Here is a 14,501-nt window from a genome sequence, read left to right as displayed (position 1 = left end):
GCATTGTACTCCCCTCCCAACAAACATTTGGAAAAGGTTAGGAAATCGGTGTGAACTTTCCACAGGGAAGCTCCCAACCTTGCTAATCATGTGGCATGTTGCCACACTTAACTGATTGTGACACAAAGATCATTACAGGTATGATTACATGTTGCAGAACTACCCTCCTCTGAGGTGAATGCAAAAACTGAGGACCTCCTTTTTGATGAAAAGGCCCTCTCCAATATCAAAATTAACAATCATGGACAGCAACCAAAAGCTGCATGTATCTGAGAATGATAAGTGTTTCTTCCTTATCCATATAATCCTCTTGGTGTTGTCTGTCTTGATATAGTCATTCATAAACATCTACTTTGCATTCACAAGCTTACTCCTCCAGACATTTGCTCCATTGCTTCAAGTGCTCCTCATCTACAAATACAACCTCTCAGACTTCTACTTAACTTTTGGTTTGTTGCTCAGATCACCCATCATTTTTGAAACCAGATTGCCTCTGCTGATACTCCCAACTTTTGGGGGGTTATTGTCTCATCAGTTTCTATTAAAAATGGGCCTCCATCTCAATAGACACTTAGGTCTTGGCCATCATCCACATTAGCTATGCCTTTGAGTTCACTTCTCCCTCAGGCTTTCTTCTTTTTTCTGTCCCATCTTCCAATCTTGGTAATGAAATTGTTTCCCTTCTTCAAAACGGGGCAACAAAGTAGTTTTGTAGTTTCATATCAAAGAAGGGCTTCATTCAAGATAACTTGATAGTTCCAAAGCACAACAGTCTCTGATCCTTGATCTCAGGGATAATAAACAAGCTTTTCATTTCCATGTGATTTCTAATGGTCATGCTATCAAGCATCCTGTCTCTCCTCAGGCTGGGTGACTAGTTTGACAGTGTTGATCTAAAATACACATATTTTCATAGCAGCATTGAACCACAACACAAGAAATGTCTGTTTCATTCTTGGATTCAAACTGTTCCAATACAGAGTTCTTCCATTCAGCTGTGCATCAACCCAGAGAATGTATACTAAATGCCTTGGTTATGCTTGCCTCTGTGCCAAAGGAGTCACAGGTTTTCCTTATTAAAACAGTTAGCATCTGATCTCCCACTTGAGATACCATCTCTGGTATTACATACACTTGACAGTCTTTCCTTAATGAACTCTTCCCTTCATCGGGGCTCAACTCAATTTGGTACTAGGGGACATCTAATGTCCAAGGGATAGGATAGACAAGATTATCTTTTACGTTTGAACTCTCCTGCACAAAGCAGTCTCTGATCTGTGACATATAAGTGTTAGTAGGCCTCATGGGATCAACAACTTATGTCATACACTTTCAGTGTCTGAGACCCTTTGTGAGACCTCTCTAATTTTGGTTCCTCCCCATGTTCAACACCAATTCCAAGAGTTCTTACAAATGTATAAGTATTCCTTACATTTAAAGACCTCATTACAATGGTGGACCCTACTAGACAGCCTCCTGAGTTGAATACCTTTAAACATTCAAAAGTTCACACTTACCATGTGTGACAGATGCATCCTGTCAAAAACAAGGAGAATATGTTTGGTCCCACACCATCATGAGCCACTGGTCCAGACCTGAGTCCTTGGCCCATGTGAATATTCTGGAGCTGTTACCTATAAGGAAAGTGCTGAAAAAATTGAACCAATGTTGCACAGTAGCAGTTTTTACAGATGTCTCAACAACAGTTCATTATGTAAACAAGCAGTGAAGAACTTGCCCCCACGAACTGCTAGTCCTTTGCCTTTGTCTGACAGACTGGTGCATTGCCAGAGGAATATGGATTTCCACAGTTACCTTCTCAGAATTGTTTGGTTTGGGTAGACATTTGCAATAGATTCAACTAGTTTCACATGAATGGCGACTCAAGACCAGGGTAATTCAGGGCCTCTCTTCTGTTGGGGCTTCCTGACCATATGACATGTCTCCCTCCAAGGACAATGTACATTGAACAGATTTTGCTGGTTAGGAGTGAGGATAAAATTTGGGTAATGCATTCCTTAACAAATGGAATGGGGCCCTCCTATCTGCCTTCCCTCCATTTCCTCTAATCATTGGGACTTTGCTGAAGCTTTACTTTGACAAAAGCAACTGAATGCTAATCAACCTTTGCTTGTCTTGGCAGCTCTGCCAAGACCGCTTCACTTCTAGTTGTCACTGGGAATTGCTTAATTTGACTTCCACCACGACCTGACCTTTTAATCCAGAACTTTAAGCCTTGTGGTTTGGAGAACATTTTTCATGCATGGACCTCCCAGGGCAGGTTTTACAACTTATAAGCAAATCTAATAGAATATCCCCATTGCTCTTATTGTCTAGTGAAACTGAACAGATTCCATCACTTCAAAGAGGCCAGTGATATGCCTTGTTCTGTTGTTTCTCTGGCATTTAGGAGATGAGTCTTGTCCCTTTCCCTTTTAAAAGTCTCTATCGACCATCTCAGTTTGAATCAAGACTCCTTTTGGCTGTTCCTTTTTCTTCCATCAGTAAAAGCATTTGTGAAAGAGTTCAAAAATTTGCACCTTCCACTTACCTACTTGGTTCTGGCATAGAACTTGTACTTGGCCCTCTCTTATGTTATATCTAAATCCTTTGAACAGATGGCAACTGATTATAGTAGATTTCTCACTATGAAGATAGTTTTTCTTGTTGCTATGACAGGTATGTAAGGGAAATCTATGTTTCATCACAGCCTTCCATTTATGCTTTTCTACAAGGATAAGGTGGCTATTTACTGTAATATCATCTTTCCTCTGAAGACCATCACATTTTCTCTTTGCATCATGAATGGTACTGTTTTCTCATCACCTTAGTCTCCTCTGGAAGCAGAATGTCACACTTTGGTTGTTAGATGGGTTTTCACCTTCTACATCAGCAAGATTTTGGGATGGTTGCTAAACTGTTCCGATGTTAACACTGGTTCAAAGAAGCATCCCAGTGTTTTGTGAAATGGGTTTCAGCAGCAACTTGGATTGCTTATGAGTTAGCATGCTTATTTCTGTGAGTCACAGAGACCACACAGAATTAGAACAGCTTACTTTACCTGTAACTGGTTCTTTGAATGATCATCTGTGAACTCACACAACCTCACCTTCTTCCCCTCAAGTGTCTTCATTGTGTCTTACAGTGCAGCAAATCACAAGGAACTGAGTGAAAAGTTGGGAGCATGCACTCTGGAGTGAGGCTCCTGCCAAAATGCATCTTTGAACTCTAGACAGTTCCAAACCATTACTGTGAAGGCACGTCTTTACCTATTTGTGTGAGTTCACAGGTGACTACTCAGAGAACCACAGGCAAGGTAAACAGCCTGTTCTTAACAATCAGACTAGGAAATTAAGAGTACACTGTGAGATTAAATGGTTCCTCTCGTAGCTGTTCTCTCTTAGGTAAATTCTTATCACAGGTATCAGAAATTTCTTGCAATTCCTCATCTTTTTTCAGTTTGTTTGTTTGTTATGTTTATGTCCTGCTTTCCCTCTTAACTGCTGCACAACAGTGAGTCTAAGAATGGCAGCATTGTGGCTACACTGGACACTGGATAATTTTCCACTATTAATAAAATCTGAGCAGGTCTGTCAATGACTGGAGCTCATGATGGTCTTTCAGTCCTAGGGTCAGTATTAGTCAAAGCCAGCTTGGTGTTAAATAATAACAACAGTGTTGAGGAAACATTCAGGTTTATGAGTGATTCAGACAATTTGCTAACAAAGAAACAAACAAAACCATCTCCAAGTTCACTATACTAAACAAGGAAAATACTGTGCCTGACTCATTTATTTTTTTATACAGTGAACAGAAATGTGATGCGGTTGGCAGGTTCACCAAAGCCATGGATGATGGTGTTAAGGAATTACTGACAGTGGGTCATGAACACTGGAAACGTTGTACAGGACGTAAGTTGCATTTTTATCTACAAAACGTGCAACTTTTCTTTCTCTGAGACTAGCAGCAGAATATTCATAAACTGAATTTAGCAAAGGCAGTTTAAAATGTGTAATCCATAATGGTGAACATTTGCTCACCCTGTAGACCTTTGAAATGTGATCCTGACAGGTTTTCCCTTGGAAGGACATAACAGGCTTTTCTGGATGTGATTTTTGTAACATATTCTGTTTCCTCTGTAAGCCTACAGAATTTATACTGAGCAAAATGATTTCTCAGAGAACTAAATAGTTTAGATCATATTGTATTAGAGCATAGATACATTTCCCTGAAATAATCACAACAAAATAGCACATGCATCTTCTTCAGTGCAACTGAATTCATAGATTATGGCAAGGTTTTGAGACTTATTCAGAATGTAGACTCTTGAAAACAAAGTAACCATTATTCAAATGTTGTGTTTGGATGTTGATTGTGATGGTTTGCATACATGCTTCACAAACCTTCTTGAAAATCTCATTTTAAAAAACAGTTAATTCCTCTAGAAAGTATATGAAATTTGTTTGTTTGTTTATGGCACTTAGATTCAGCCTTTCTCCGAAAATAGGATCCAATGTGTCTAGTTGCATTTGTGGATGCAGTAATTTAGGAGAGACATTCCAGAATAAGCTGCCTCTCTTATAAGTGAACAGTTGCTTGTGCATGCATGCTAAAAGTCTTCAAGCCTACTTATTTGATCTGTATCAAGATGGAAGCCCATGCTGTACACTGTGTGTGGTGTGTGTGTATAAAATAATATGTTCCTTCAAGCCATCTGTCAAGTTATGGCAACCTCATAAATTGTATAGGGTTTTCTTAAACAAGGAATACTCAGAGATGGTTCTGCCAGTTCATTCCTCTGAAATAAAGCCTACAGCACTTGGTATTCATTGACAATCCCCTATCGAAGTACTAATCAGGGCAGATTAATTTAGTTTTAAACTTCCCGTAGGCCTTGATATTCAGAATCTGTCTGCCCACTTCCCCTAAGTAATTGATACTCTGTCATCATAGAAACTTAACCAATGTGAAATAAAGAGTCCACAGATTTCAGTCTTTGTTAGGGCCAAGATTATGCATTGCTTCGGTATAGCATAAATCTCTACAGGCAGAGTTGCATTTTGCAACTTCTGTATTGAATACCCATGTAACACAACATAATGTGGATCAATGGTTAATGTGCATGGCTGGCAATCCATCAGATTGTACGTTGTAGGCAAGTTTTTATCTGTATCTTGTTTGATGACCATGTAAAGTGATGTGTAAAATGTACAGTGCTATATAAATAAACTATATCAATAACAATAATAATAATAATGCAGTTGCAATGTACAGCTTGTAAGGACAATGCAAAGAGACAATACATTTTCACAGGCTACTCTTTAATGCACAGCAATTCCACAAGCACAGCTCCACTTATACCATCGTCACTACGATATGAGTGTTGCACATTGTTCAAAAAATCATTCTGTGTGTGCTGTGCAACTTTAACCAATGTAGACCACTAACAGAATGCTTGCCAAGGGATATTACATGCCTAAGGCCAAATAGCTGAATCATTTCTAGGAGAAACAAAAGCCCACTGATCATAGCAAATGAACTAATGGTGCTGGGAGAGGCAGAGAAAGTAAAATAGACCCAACCAGAGGAACTGCAAGAGAAAGAGTACAAGGACAACTGGGAAGGAGGTTGATGAGACTGGCTGCTTGTCATACTAGTGTTTCTAGTTAGTTATCTACTGCATTTTGCAGAATTTTAATGAATTTGCAGATTTTTAATGGATTATATTTTAAAGTGAAATCTTCTCTCTTTCAGCATTACCCAAGGAATACCAGAAAATAGGGAAAGCTTTACAAGGTTTAGCTCTGGTTTTCAGTACCAGCGGGTATCAAGGTATTTGGACATCATTTATTGGATAACCTCAGATTCTTTGGGGGGGGGGGTTTTACGTGGTTACTTTTCCTTTAATTTATGTATTTGTATAAATAGGTTTAAAAGATAACAAAAATACTATGGTTTACATAGAGAAAGAGAAAATGGGTGAAATTTTATTTATTTATTTATTTATTTAGAGGTTTTTATACCCTGCTCTTCAGGCACAAAGTCTCTCAGAGCAGCTTGCAAATTGTTAATTTGACAGTTCCCTGCCAAATATAAAATATAAATAAAATATAGGATTTGCTGCTCTTTTGCCCTTCTGTTTGATAGACCGTACAGGTACACCTCAAACTATGGTCCATTTGTCAGCAGAAACATTTAAACAGCTAGGAAAAGAAACCTAAATCTAAAAGAGCTATAGTTTTAATATTGTTGTGCTAGTTTTTGCCATAATTGCAGAGATAATTAAAAGCATTTTTCTTCTGCTGAGTGGCTTATCCTATATCTTAACATTCTAAGTAACTCTTTCATGAGATTAAGTACTGGCTTAGGTTTATGAATATTTATGCATTTTCTTCTACTGGTAGTTATAGAAGTTATCCCAACAAATGCTACTTTTAATTGTAATTACCTCAGCTAGGAGAATTATGGTTATTTTTCTTTGTTTGAACTGTGTATTGATTGACTTGAGAAGTTTTCTGCAACTTTTGATTTAGGTGAGACTGACCTCAATGAAGCAATAACAGAAGCAGGAAAAACGTATGAAGAAATTGCCAGTCTTGTGGCAGAACAGGTGAATATGGTATAATATTACAATGATTGAGATGTTTGTGGACTCCATGGAAGACTCAGAGTAATTATGTCAATAATATACGAATAGGTTAATTATTAAAATCTATCTTTATAATTTGAGACTATGCATGCACAGAAGCAGACTTTTATGTTTATTTCTCTAACTTGATGGCAAATTATGTGCACAACTGGGTGCTACTTGTATGATTCCCCTTCTCAATATAGCTGCTTCTCTTCCTCTGTATAACCCTTTAAATTGCAAGGAGCAGGGGCTAGATTCAGTCCTCCCACCCCAGTAACCACAGCTTTGCAGATTATATGTGCATTTTTGAAAAAAGCCAGCCATAGAGCTCACTTGAAAGGATAGCAGATAAATATATGTTTTCATTTAGAGACATCAAATTCCATCTGATCTTGGAAGCTAAATAGGGTCAGCTCTGGTTAATACTTGGATGGGAGACAACCAGGGAATACCAGATGTTGTTCAGAGGAAGGCAATGGCAAACCTGAGTATCTCTTGCCTAAGATTACCTGATAAAATTCACAGGGTCACCATAAGATGAAATTCTCAGGGTCACCATAAGACAGGCGACTTAAAGGCACATAAGCAGACACTTTCATACATTAGTTGCTATAACGTTTGGAAAAAGCTTTCAAAAGGCAGATTTAAAATATAACATAAAACAAGTATTTTCTTTAAGTGCTCAAGATTTTAAAGCTATTAATAATAATAATAAATAAAATATTTATATATATACCGCCCTTCCCTTCTGGGATCTAGGCGGGTAACAACAGTCCAAATTCTCCTCATCTCTGCCCTATCCACAGTTAATATCCTTTGTAAATGTTATGGAGTTAATTACTGGATGTTTTTCATTGTCAGCCAAAGAAGGATCTTCATTTTCTAATGGAAACCAATCATGAATACAAAGGATTTCTTGGTTGCTTCCCTGATATCATAGGCGCTCATAAGGTACGAAACTTTTCTGCTACTCTTTTTAAAGAAATTGATACTAGGATACTGAAATAAACAAATGCACACTGTTGGTGCAGTTGTGTCGGTAACCTGGAGTTACACCATCATGCCATTTGGAGATGTTGCAGTAGGAGATATACCATATTTCCGCTTCACTCAGACAGTGGCTTCCAAATGTGTCTTCAGTTCCATTTAGTAGGGATGAAGGAAGGACACCTAGACAGCAGCTTGCTGAACTAGTGCACCTAGGAGAAGAGAGTAACCATTGACCCTCCCCCCGCTCCCCCAGGGCCTCCAGCAGCGACTCCCTGGAGATCCAGGAGGACAACAGATTTTCTCTTCTCTCGGCTGCATAAGTGTATTCAAACATTCTGAAATGAGCTTCCAGTGAAAATTTGAAGATTAAGAGGATGCAGAATTGACACTTATATTAAAATATCTAGGGTGTGGTCCTATATTGCACTGGAGGAGTGTTATGTGAAGAAGGGACTGCCGGCAGAGCATAATACTCCTCCAGTGCAATATAAGATCAGACCCTAGATATTTTAATGTAATTGTGAATTCTGCATCCTCTTAATCTTTAAATTTTCACTGGAAGCTCATTTCAGAATCAGAGAAGCTGTTCTTTGGAGCAAGTGTTATATAAATAGAAGTATAGAGATTTAATAATGCTTCATTGGAGTGATTTTTCCCCACTAGGTGGTTACTTCCAAGGTTTCCTGATTTCAGTGATTGATATATATATTTCAAAGGGATATTCCTAATAATAAACTGATGTTTTGGAAGCCATTTTCTGTGTTTATGTAAAGAAATTCTCTGTTGTTGATGGTTTATGCACAGACCCACAGCTAAAACTCTATGATGAGTTGGTATCATGTTGCTGCAGCTTTCTTTAGTGCTTGTAGCTGCCAACTACAGGACACATGAAACACCTAAGTACATTTAGTCGCTGTAAGTAATGAGGTACTTCAGCAGTTTTAACTGTTTTTTGCAGCTATTTGAGGATAGATTCACAAAGTGTTTGTAATTTCAGTGATGCATTGTGTAATGTTTTGTCTTAACAGGGAGCAATAGAAAAAGTGAAGGAAAGTGATAAACTAGTTGCTACCAGCAAAATTACTCCACAAGATAAGCACAACATGCAGAAACGTGCAAGCACAATGTCATATGCACTACAAGGTACTGCTGTTCAAGTGCTTTATTTTCTTGTATTCACAGGGAATGGTTGTGGAGTTAGAAAATGGCAAAACTAATTATGGTCAGCATACTTGAAGGCACTTCAATTTGCTAGTTATTCTAGAACAGAATTGGGATGACCCAAATTAAAGCAATAGGCAGGGTTTGCCTATCAGTTCATATCTGTTTTGTGTTAAAGTTATTTTATCTATCAATAAGCCAACGCAACTGTCTTCATTTCACTGTTATAGATAAATGTGTTATAGACAGATGTGGTTTGATAAGTGATTGCTGTAATGTGTATCTTACTATAGAATATATTAAAATAGATTACTTTGAAGTTTTTGAAAAGAGCATTTGAACAATGCGATATACGTCTTTGTAAAAAAAATGAATCAACTATTCTCCCCCCCCCCCCATCTTGTCTCTCTATGAAATTCACATTTGTGTCTTTGTCCACCAAACTTTCTGCTAGTGTTTTAATTAGAATTGCAGTTTTCCATGTGTGTTGTTTCATGTTCTGTTTCCAGATTTGCAAAAGAATTGAGTACCTACATAGTGTGGTAATGAATACATTTCACTGATTGACATGTATTTGATAGCTGAATTTAATAAAATATATTTGTCCAAAAGTATGAAGTTTGCAATATATATTCAGAAGAACTGAGACTAACGTGCTAAAGATGAGATTGCAATTTCTGTAACAATAATCATGTATGAAATTCAAGCAGTGCCTCCAAGTAGTTGTGGGGGTCATGTGAATACTTTACCACTTTAACACTGAAAACTTTCCCATGCCATATATACCTCTTACCTTTCTGTAGCAGCTCATATTCCAAGTGATTAGGTCAAACAAACTGAGTATGAGGTAGCAAGCATGTTGTTACTGCTAATACTATGATGTGGGAAATTTGGCCTTTTGTTTGAATTCTTGTAATAAGTAAAATGTTATTCCTTTATGGTATTAGACTTTAATATGTGACTTGGATTTTATTTACAGCTGAGATGAATCATTTTCACAGCAACCGGATTTATGATTACAATAGTGTTATGCGCTTGTACCTGGAACAGCAGGCACAGTTCTATGAAGCGGTAAGTTGTAGCTTGCCTTCCAGCCATGTAGAACCCTTGCTCTTCTTTTTTATATGAAAGAAAAAGGACTAGTAAACTGTGCACAATTTTTGTTCTCAGATTTTGCATTTCATTCTTTAATTTTTTTTTCTTTTTAAAAAACATATGTAAACAGTGACTTTGTACATGATTACTTCGAAAACCACTAAATTTATTTTTTAAATACCGACTTATGAAGAAATTATTTTTCCTCTCTTCCTTAGAAAATGCTGCTTGGTGTTCCTAATTCTTCCTGTGCCCGACACTTAGCATGACAAGACAGTGCAGCTGCCGCTTCCTTTTTGGCTAGGATACGCTATTGAGTTGTACTTGGCAGTTCATTAGTGATTCTTTCATTCCTTTCAGTGAAGGAATAACGGTTAAGCTGTATGCAGTTATTCCACTTAAGTCTCTGTATTTTTAACCGCTCTATACCTTAGAAATACACACAATACATATATGTAGTATTAATCTAAAGTTCGCCTTTCCCTTTTCCATCCAAAGAGTGTCTTAAGCACTTAAAGGGGAAGAAGTGCACAGGAAGAGGTCAGCCAGTACTGAGACTAGATAAAAGACTATTTGTTTCAAGAAGTGTCTCAAAACTGTGCTTGTTCTGTATTCAGTAAGATTAAGGGCTGCACTTCCCATTCACCTCTGGTTGGGAGAAGGGGTGCCGTGGGTGCTCAAATTGCAAATGCTGACTGGATCTTCTTAAGATTCCCCTACCCGTTTAAAAAACAGAAAATGAGACATTTTACCACATGACAAACAAACTACTAAAAGATTAAAAATGAATGTATATTTATGCAAACAGAACTGAATAACTTGGAGAGCTGGATTGATGTAAATGTTTACTGGTAGAGAATTGCTTTTATTGATGTAGGAGCAATTTTTTTTAGATTTTTGGCTTGCAATTTGTGATTTCATGCCACCTTCTGTGTTTTGTTTTGTTTTTTAAATTTCCTGTGGTCTTTACTGAGTAATGTCTCTAGCCATTCTAGCCAGAATTGTTGCTCTTGGGCATCTCTTTAGTCGTCTGTCTGGAAAGAATTTGAATGTGAGTTGAGAATGGTTGACTGTATTTCCTACTTGCAATTAATTACTAAGCAGATTTGTTTATATGTTAATAATAATAATAATAATAATAAGGATTTATTTATAGCCCGCCCAATCACAAGGAATCAGGGCGAGTTACAACAATAAAGAAAGTACAAAGCAAATAAACAATAACAATAAAATAACGAAGCAATTCACAATAGCAATAAATAACAAAATACATAGCATTTCACAGCAGCAATAAAATTAACAAAGCAAATTACATAGCAATAAACGAACAAAACAAGTAAAATAGAAAATAATCCCCATTCTCAACCCCCCATCCTAATCCTGAAAACAATATAAATGATACACAATCTTAAAACATTACAATCTAGGACCATGGGGGGGGGGGGGGAACGACAGCTGGGCTCCTTTGCCTCCAGAGTCTCTCTGCTGGTCCCTGGTGTTTCTGGGAGAGGCAGGTGATGGTTCTTGGGTGGATGGTTCTTACATTGCTTTTTATTAATTGCTACATAAAAATAATAGGTATCATTTTATTTCTGTAACAAACCACAGGTAAAAGCAAGCTGGTTTAACAGTCGAGGGTTAGAATAAGTTGTAAATTGAACTGGAATTGAGTTTTTTTGTTTGTTTTGTTTTGTTTTAAAAACACCTTAAAGTTGTAATCCTATACCATCTTATCTGATGGTAAATCCCAGTGGATTGCATGGGATTTACCTCTGAGTAAACATGTATAGGATTGTGCTGTGCAGGATGAATGCTTACAATAGGTATTAGAATTTGTGCAGCATTTACATTTATTAATGTATTGCTTAACTTTCCTTCTTTAAGATCATCAAGGTAAAAGTGAAAACTGGGTAATCCTAATATGTGGCATATCTTACTTTGTACACTGTATTTTTCTGTTTCAGATTGCACAGAAGCTGAGGCAGGCTCTCAGCCGCTTTCCAATGATGTAGATACAGATAATGAAGAAAAAACTCCAAAGTGCTTTCCTGATTTTTTGGTGGGGACAGTGCAAATACAAGATGCCTTTGCCATCCAAAAAGCCTTTTTAAAAAACCAAGATGCAAAAAAGCGAAAACTTAAGATGTTTACTTTGTTAGCCTAAATGCCTTGGATATTTATGTATATTTTTATCCTGAGTGCTTTACTTCCTATATGTCTAAACAAAACTGGAATATGAGATGATAGGGCTTTGAATTGCCAAATGATTTGTTGCTAAGGGTCACAAAAAGATACATGCGCCTAAACTTTTCAAAAGCATTCAGTATCAGCCAATTAGAAATTCTTGAAGAAAAGTATAATAAGGATCTGTTCAGAGATCTAAATAAGTTTACTTTCCAAGACAGTCAGTTCATTTATCCAGTTGCTAAACTGCTTTGTAGCATCCAAGCAAATGTGTTGTGTTTTTGTTTGTTTCATTGTGATGCTGAGCAAAGGTTCAACCTTTCTCTGATCTAGCCATTGTATTCAGTTTCTATAATATGAATTTTCCCCATTTGAAATCATTTAATGTCTTATTCCTGTTACATAGATGCCTGAAAACTGGACTGGCTCTATGAAAAAGGTTGAACTTCAAGACAGCCATTCCAAATATCTGGAAAATATTGAACTATCAAATAACTCTAAGCCATGCACCTTCTGCCACTTTCCAGTGATAATCAGTACTGTTTATTCTTAGGGGCTTTCACCATTTTCCTAAAGAAGTGTGTTGTATCATTAGTAGCTCATATGTCATCACTACTGCCATGATAGAAAATGTGCTAAGATCACTTCTGTGTTTTAGGTCTTTCTATAATAGGCTGATTTGACACAGCATTGAAAACATTTGATCCCAAAATGGCCAAGGGTGTCAGTCTCTTTTCCAGAGGAAAAACAAATAGTTTTTTGTGTGTCAGCATACAGCATCAAAGAGACAGCTAGTTCAAAATAGTAAATTTTGGCCTAAGACCTTTTGTATGCTCACTATGAGCTCTAAAGGGATGAACTGTAATAAGACTGAACTGATGGTAGAACTGTTGCCACAACAGACCATGGTGCCAAGTTAAACTTTCAGTAGAATTAATCGTTGCTCTAGAATTGAATGATTTATTATTTCTAAGTTCTTCTTACTTTCATTCTATTGTCACTTAAGTTTTAGAATAAAAAAGAATCTGGGCCAGTCAGGATAATACAAAGCCAAAACAATTTAATTGCAGCGTGTCAATCCAGCTCAGTACTTTTCGTTGTCAAGTTTTCAATATATTTTTTTACAAACTTTCTTCTTCTCTTTTAGTTTTGCCATCCAAAATTCCATAAAGTGTTATGATATAGCCATGAAATATTTGTACAAATTGTAAAGGATGTGTATAAATGTTTTACACCAAATGTAATGAAATCTATCTTGCATGTAGAAGAAATTTATGAAGTTATTGCAAAATGTATAGTAAATTCTAAGGCACTTTTTTTTCACAGCACCACTTTTTTCAGCATTTGTATATTCATTTTTGTCTCAGAATCTTTGTAACTGGTTCTCTGGGGATTTCTTTTTACCAAATTTTGAGTTAACCCTGATGACATAAAAGTTGCAGATTTAGCATCTTAAATAGGGAACAGTGAACAGAAGTACAGAAGAGATAGTTACAGTGTACAAAATCCATGTGCATAGGAAGACAACTTGGAATAGGCAGACCTGTAACTTTCTAGCAAATTAAGACTTTAAATTGATAATAAATATTTATACATAAAACCAATTGCTTTTTACTTGATGGATCACATATCAGTGTCAAACAGTGTCAAAGTTGATGTTAGCAAGTGTCTTGTGGCACCTTATTGAGCTGAGAATTTTCTTATTCTTTTTAAATCAAAGGGAGCATTCTTTTCACAAAAATTGCTATAACAGGTTCTATGAAGTACTACCATTCTGCCAGTGTAATAGAAAAACCCTTACTGAAGAAATTTTTCCCTCACTTTTGCAGTCTCCTGAACATGTTTGGTCCAAAGGGTTAGGAGATCCTTTCTGAGCAGATCTGGGGAGTGTGTAGGATGGAATAATAGTCTCATTGCGTGAACAGAATTCCATTTGCACAATACTCAGCGTTGCTGAATATGAAAACCAACAAGAATATCTCAAAAGTAGCAAGCAAAATCTTAATTTTTTAAAAACAAAACGAGGAACATGAAACTATTCCTGGGCATGATAGGAAAGACCCAAGGCTCTCCTGCAGAATATCATGGGCCTCATTGATATTGTTTTGACCAGGCATGTTGGTTCTGAGAAAGAATGAACAAATGTGGTTTGAATACCTAAGTAAGAATAAGAGTGCTTGGGCAAGGTATCATTTCTCACCAAAAAAGGAGCTTATTTGAACATGGAAGTTGTAAAACTATGTACCGTATTTTTCGGCGTATAAGACGACCGCCAACTTTTCCAGTTAAAATATAGAATTTGGGATATACTCACTGTATAAGACTACCCCTCTTCCAATGCACACCAAATAAAAATTACAAAAGCATCAGATTTGATTTCAATATGGTACTTTTAATTGAAATGCTTGAGACATGCAGGTACTTAGCAGGAAAACTTGTT

At 36.8% G+C, this 14,501-nt stretch overlaps 1 protein-coding gene across 2 annotated transcripts in view; it reads left to right on the top strand.

Moving 5' to 3' along the window:
* SNX9 (sorting nexin 9) overlaps positions 1–13,661 on the top strand; it is a 75,356-nt gene extending 61,695 nt beyond the window's left edge. For both annotated transcript variants that reach the window (XM_089530126.1, XM_089530125.1), the window contains 7 exons: positions 3,808–3,911; positions 5,755–5,832; positions 6,534–6,610; positions 7,493–7,582; positions 8,650–8,764; positions 9,762–9,853; positions 11,842–13,661. In XM_089530126.1, the coding sequence (XP_089386252.1) occupies positions 3,808–3,911; positions 5,755–5,832; positions 6,534–6,610; positions 7,493–7,582; positions 8,650–8,764; positions 9,762–9,853; positions 11,842–11,889 (604 nt within the window). In that variant the 3' untranslated portion in view covers positions 11,890–13,661. The remainder of the gene's footprint in view (positions 1–3,807; positions 3,912–5,754; positions 5,833–6,533; positions 6,611–7,492; positions 7,583–8,649; positions 8,765–9,761; positions 9,854–11,841) is intronic.
* The last annotated feature ends 840 nt before the right edge of the window (positions 13,662–14,501 follow it).

This window comes from Sceloporus occidentalis, unplaced genomic scaffold (assembly GCF_023333645.1).
Source record: "Sceloporus occidentalis isolate IW3139 unplaced genomic scaffold, rSceOcc1.0.p SCAF_6, whole genome shotgun sequence".
Classification (NCBI taxonomy): domain Eukaryota; kingdom Metazoa; phylum Chordata; class Lepidosauria; order Squamata; family Phrynosomatidae; genus Sceloporus; species Sceloporus occidentalis.
This window is presented reverse-complemented; position numbering and strand designations above follow the sequence as displayed.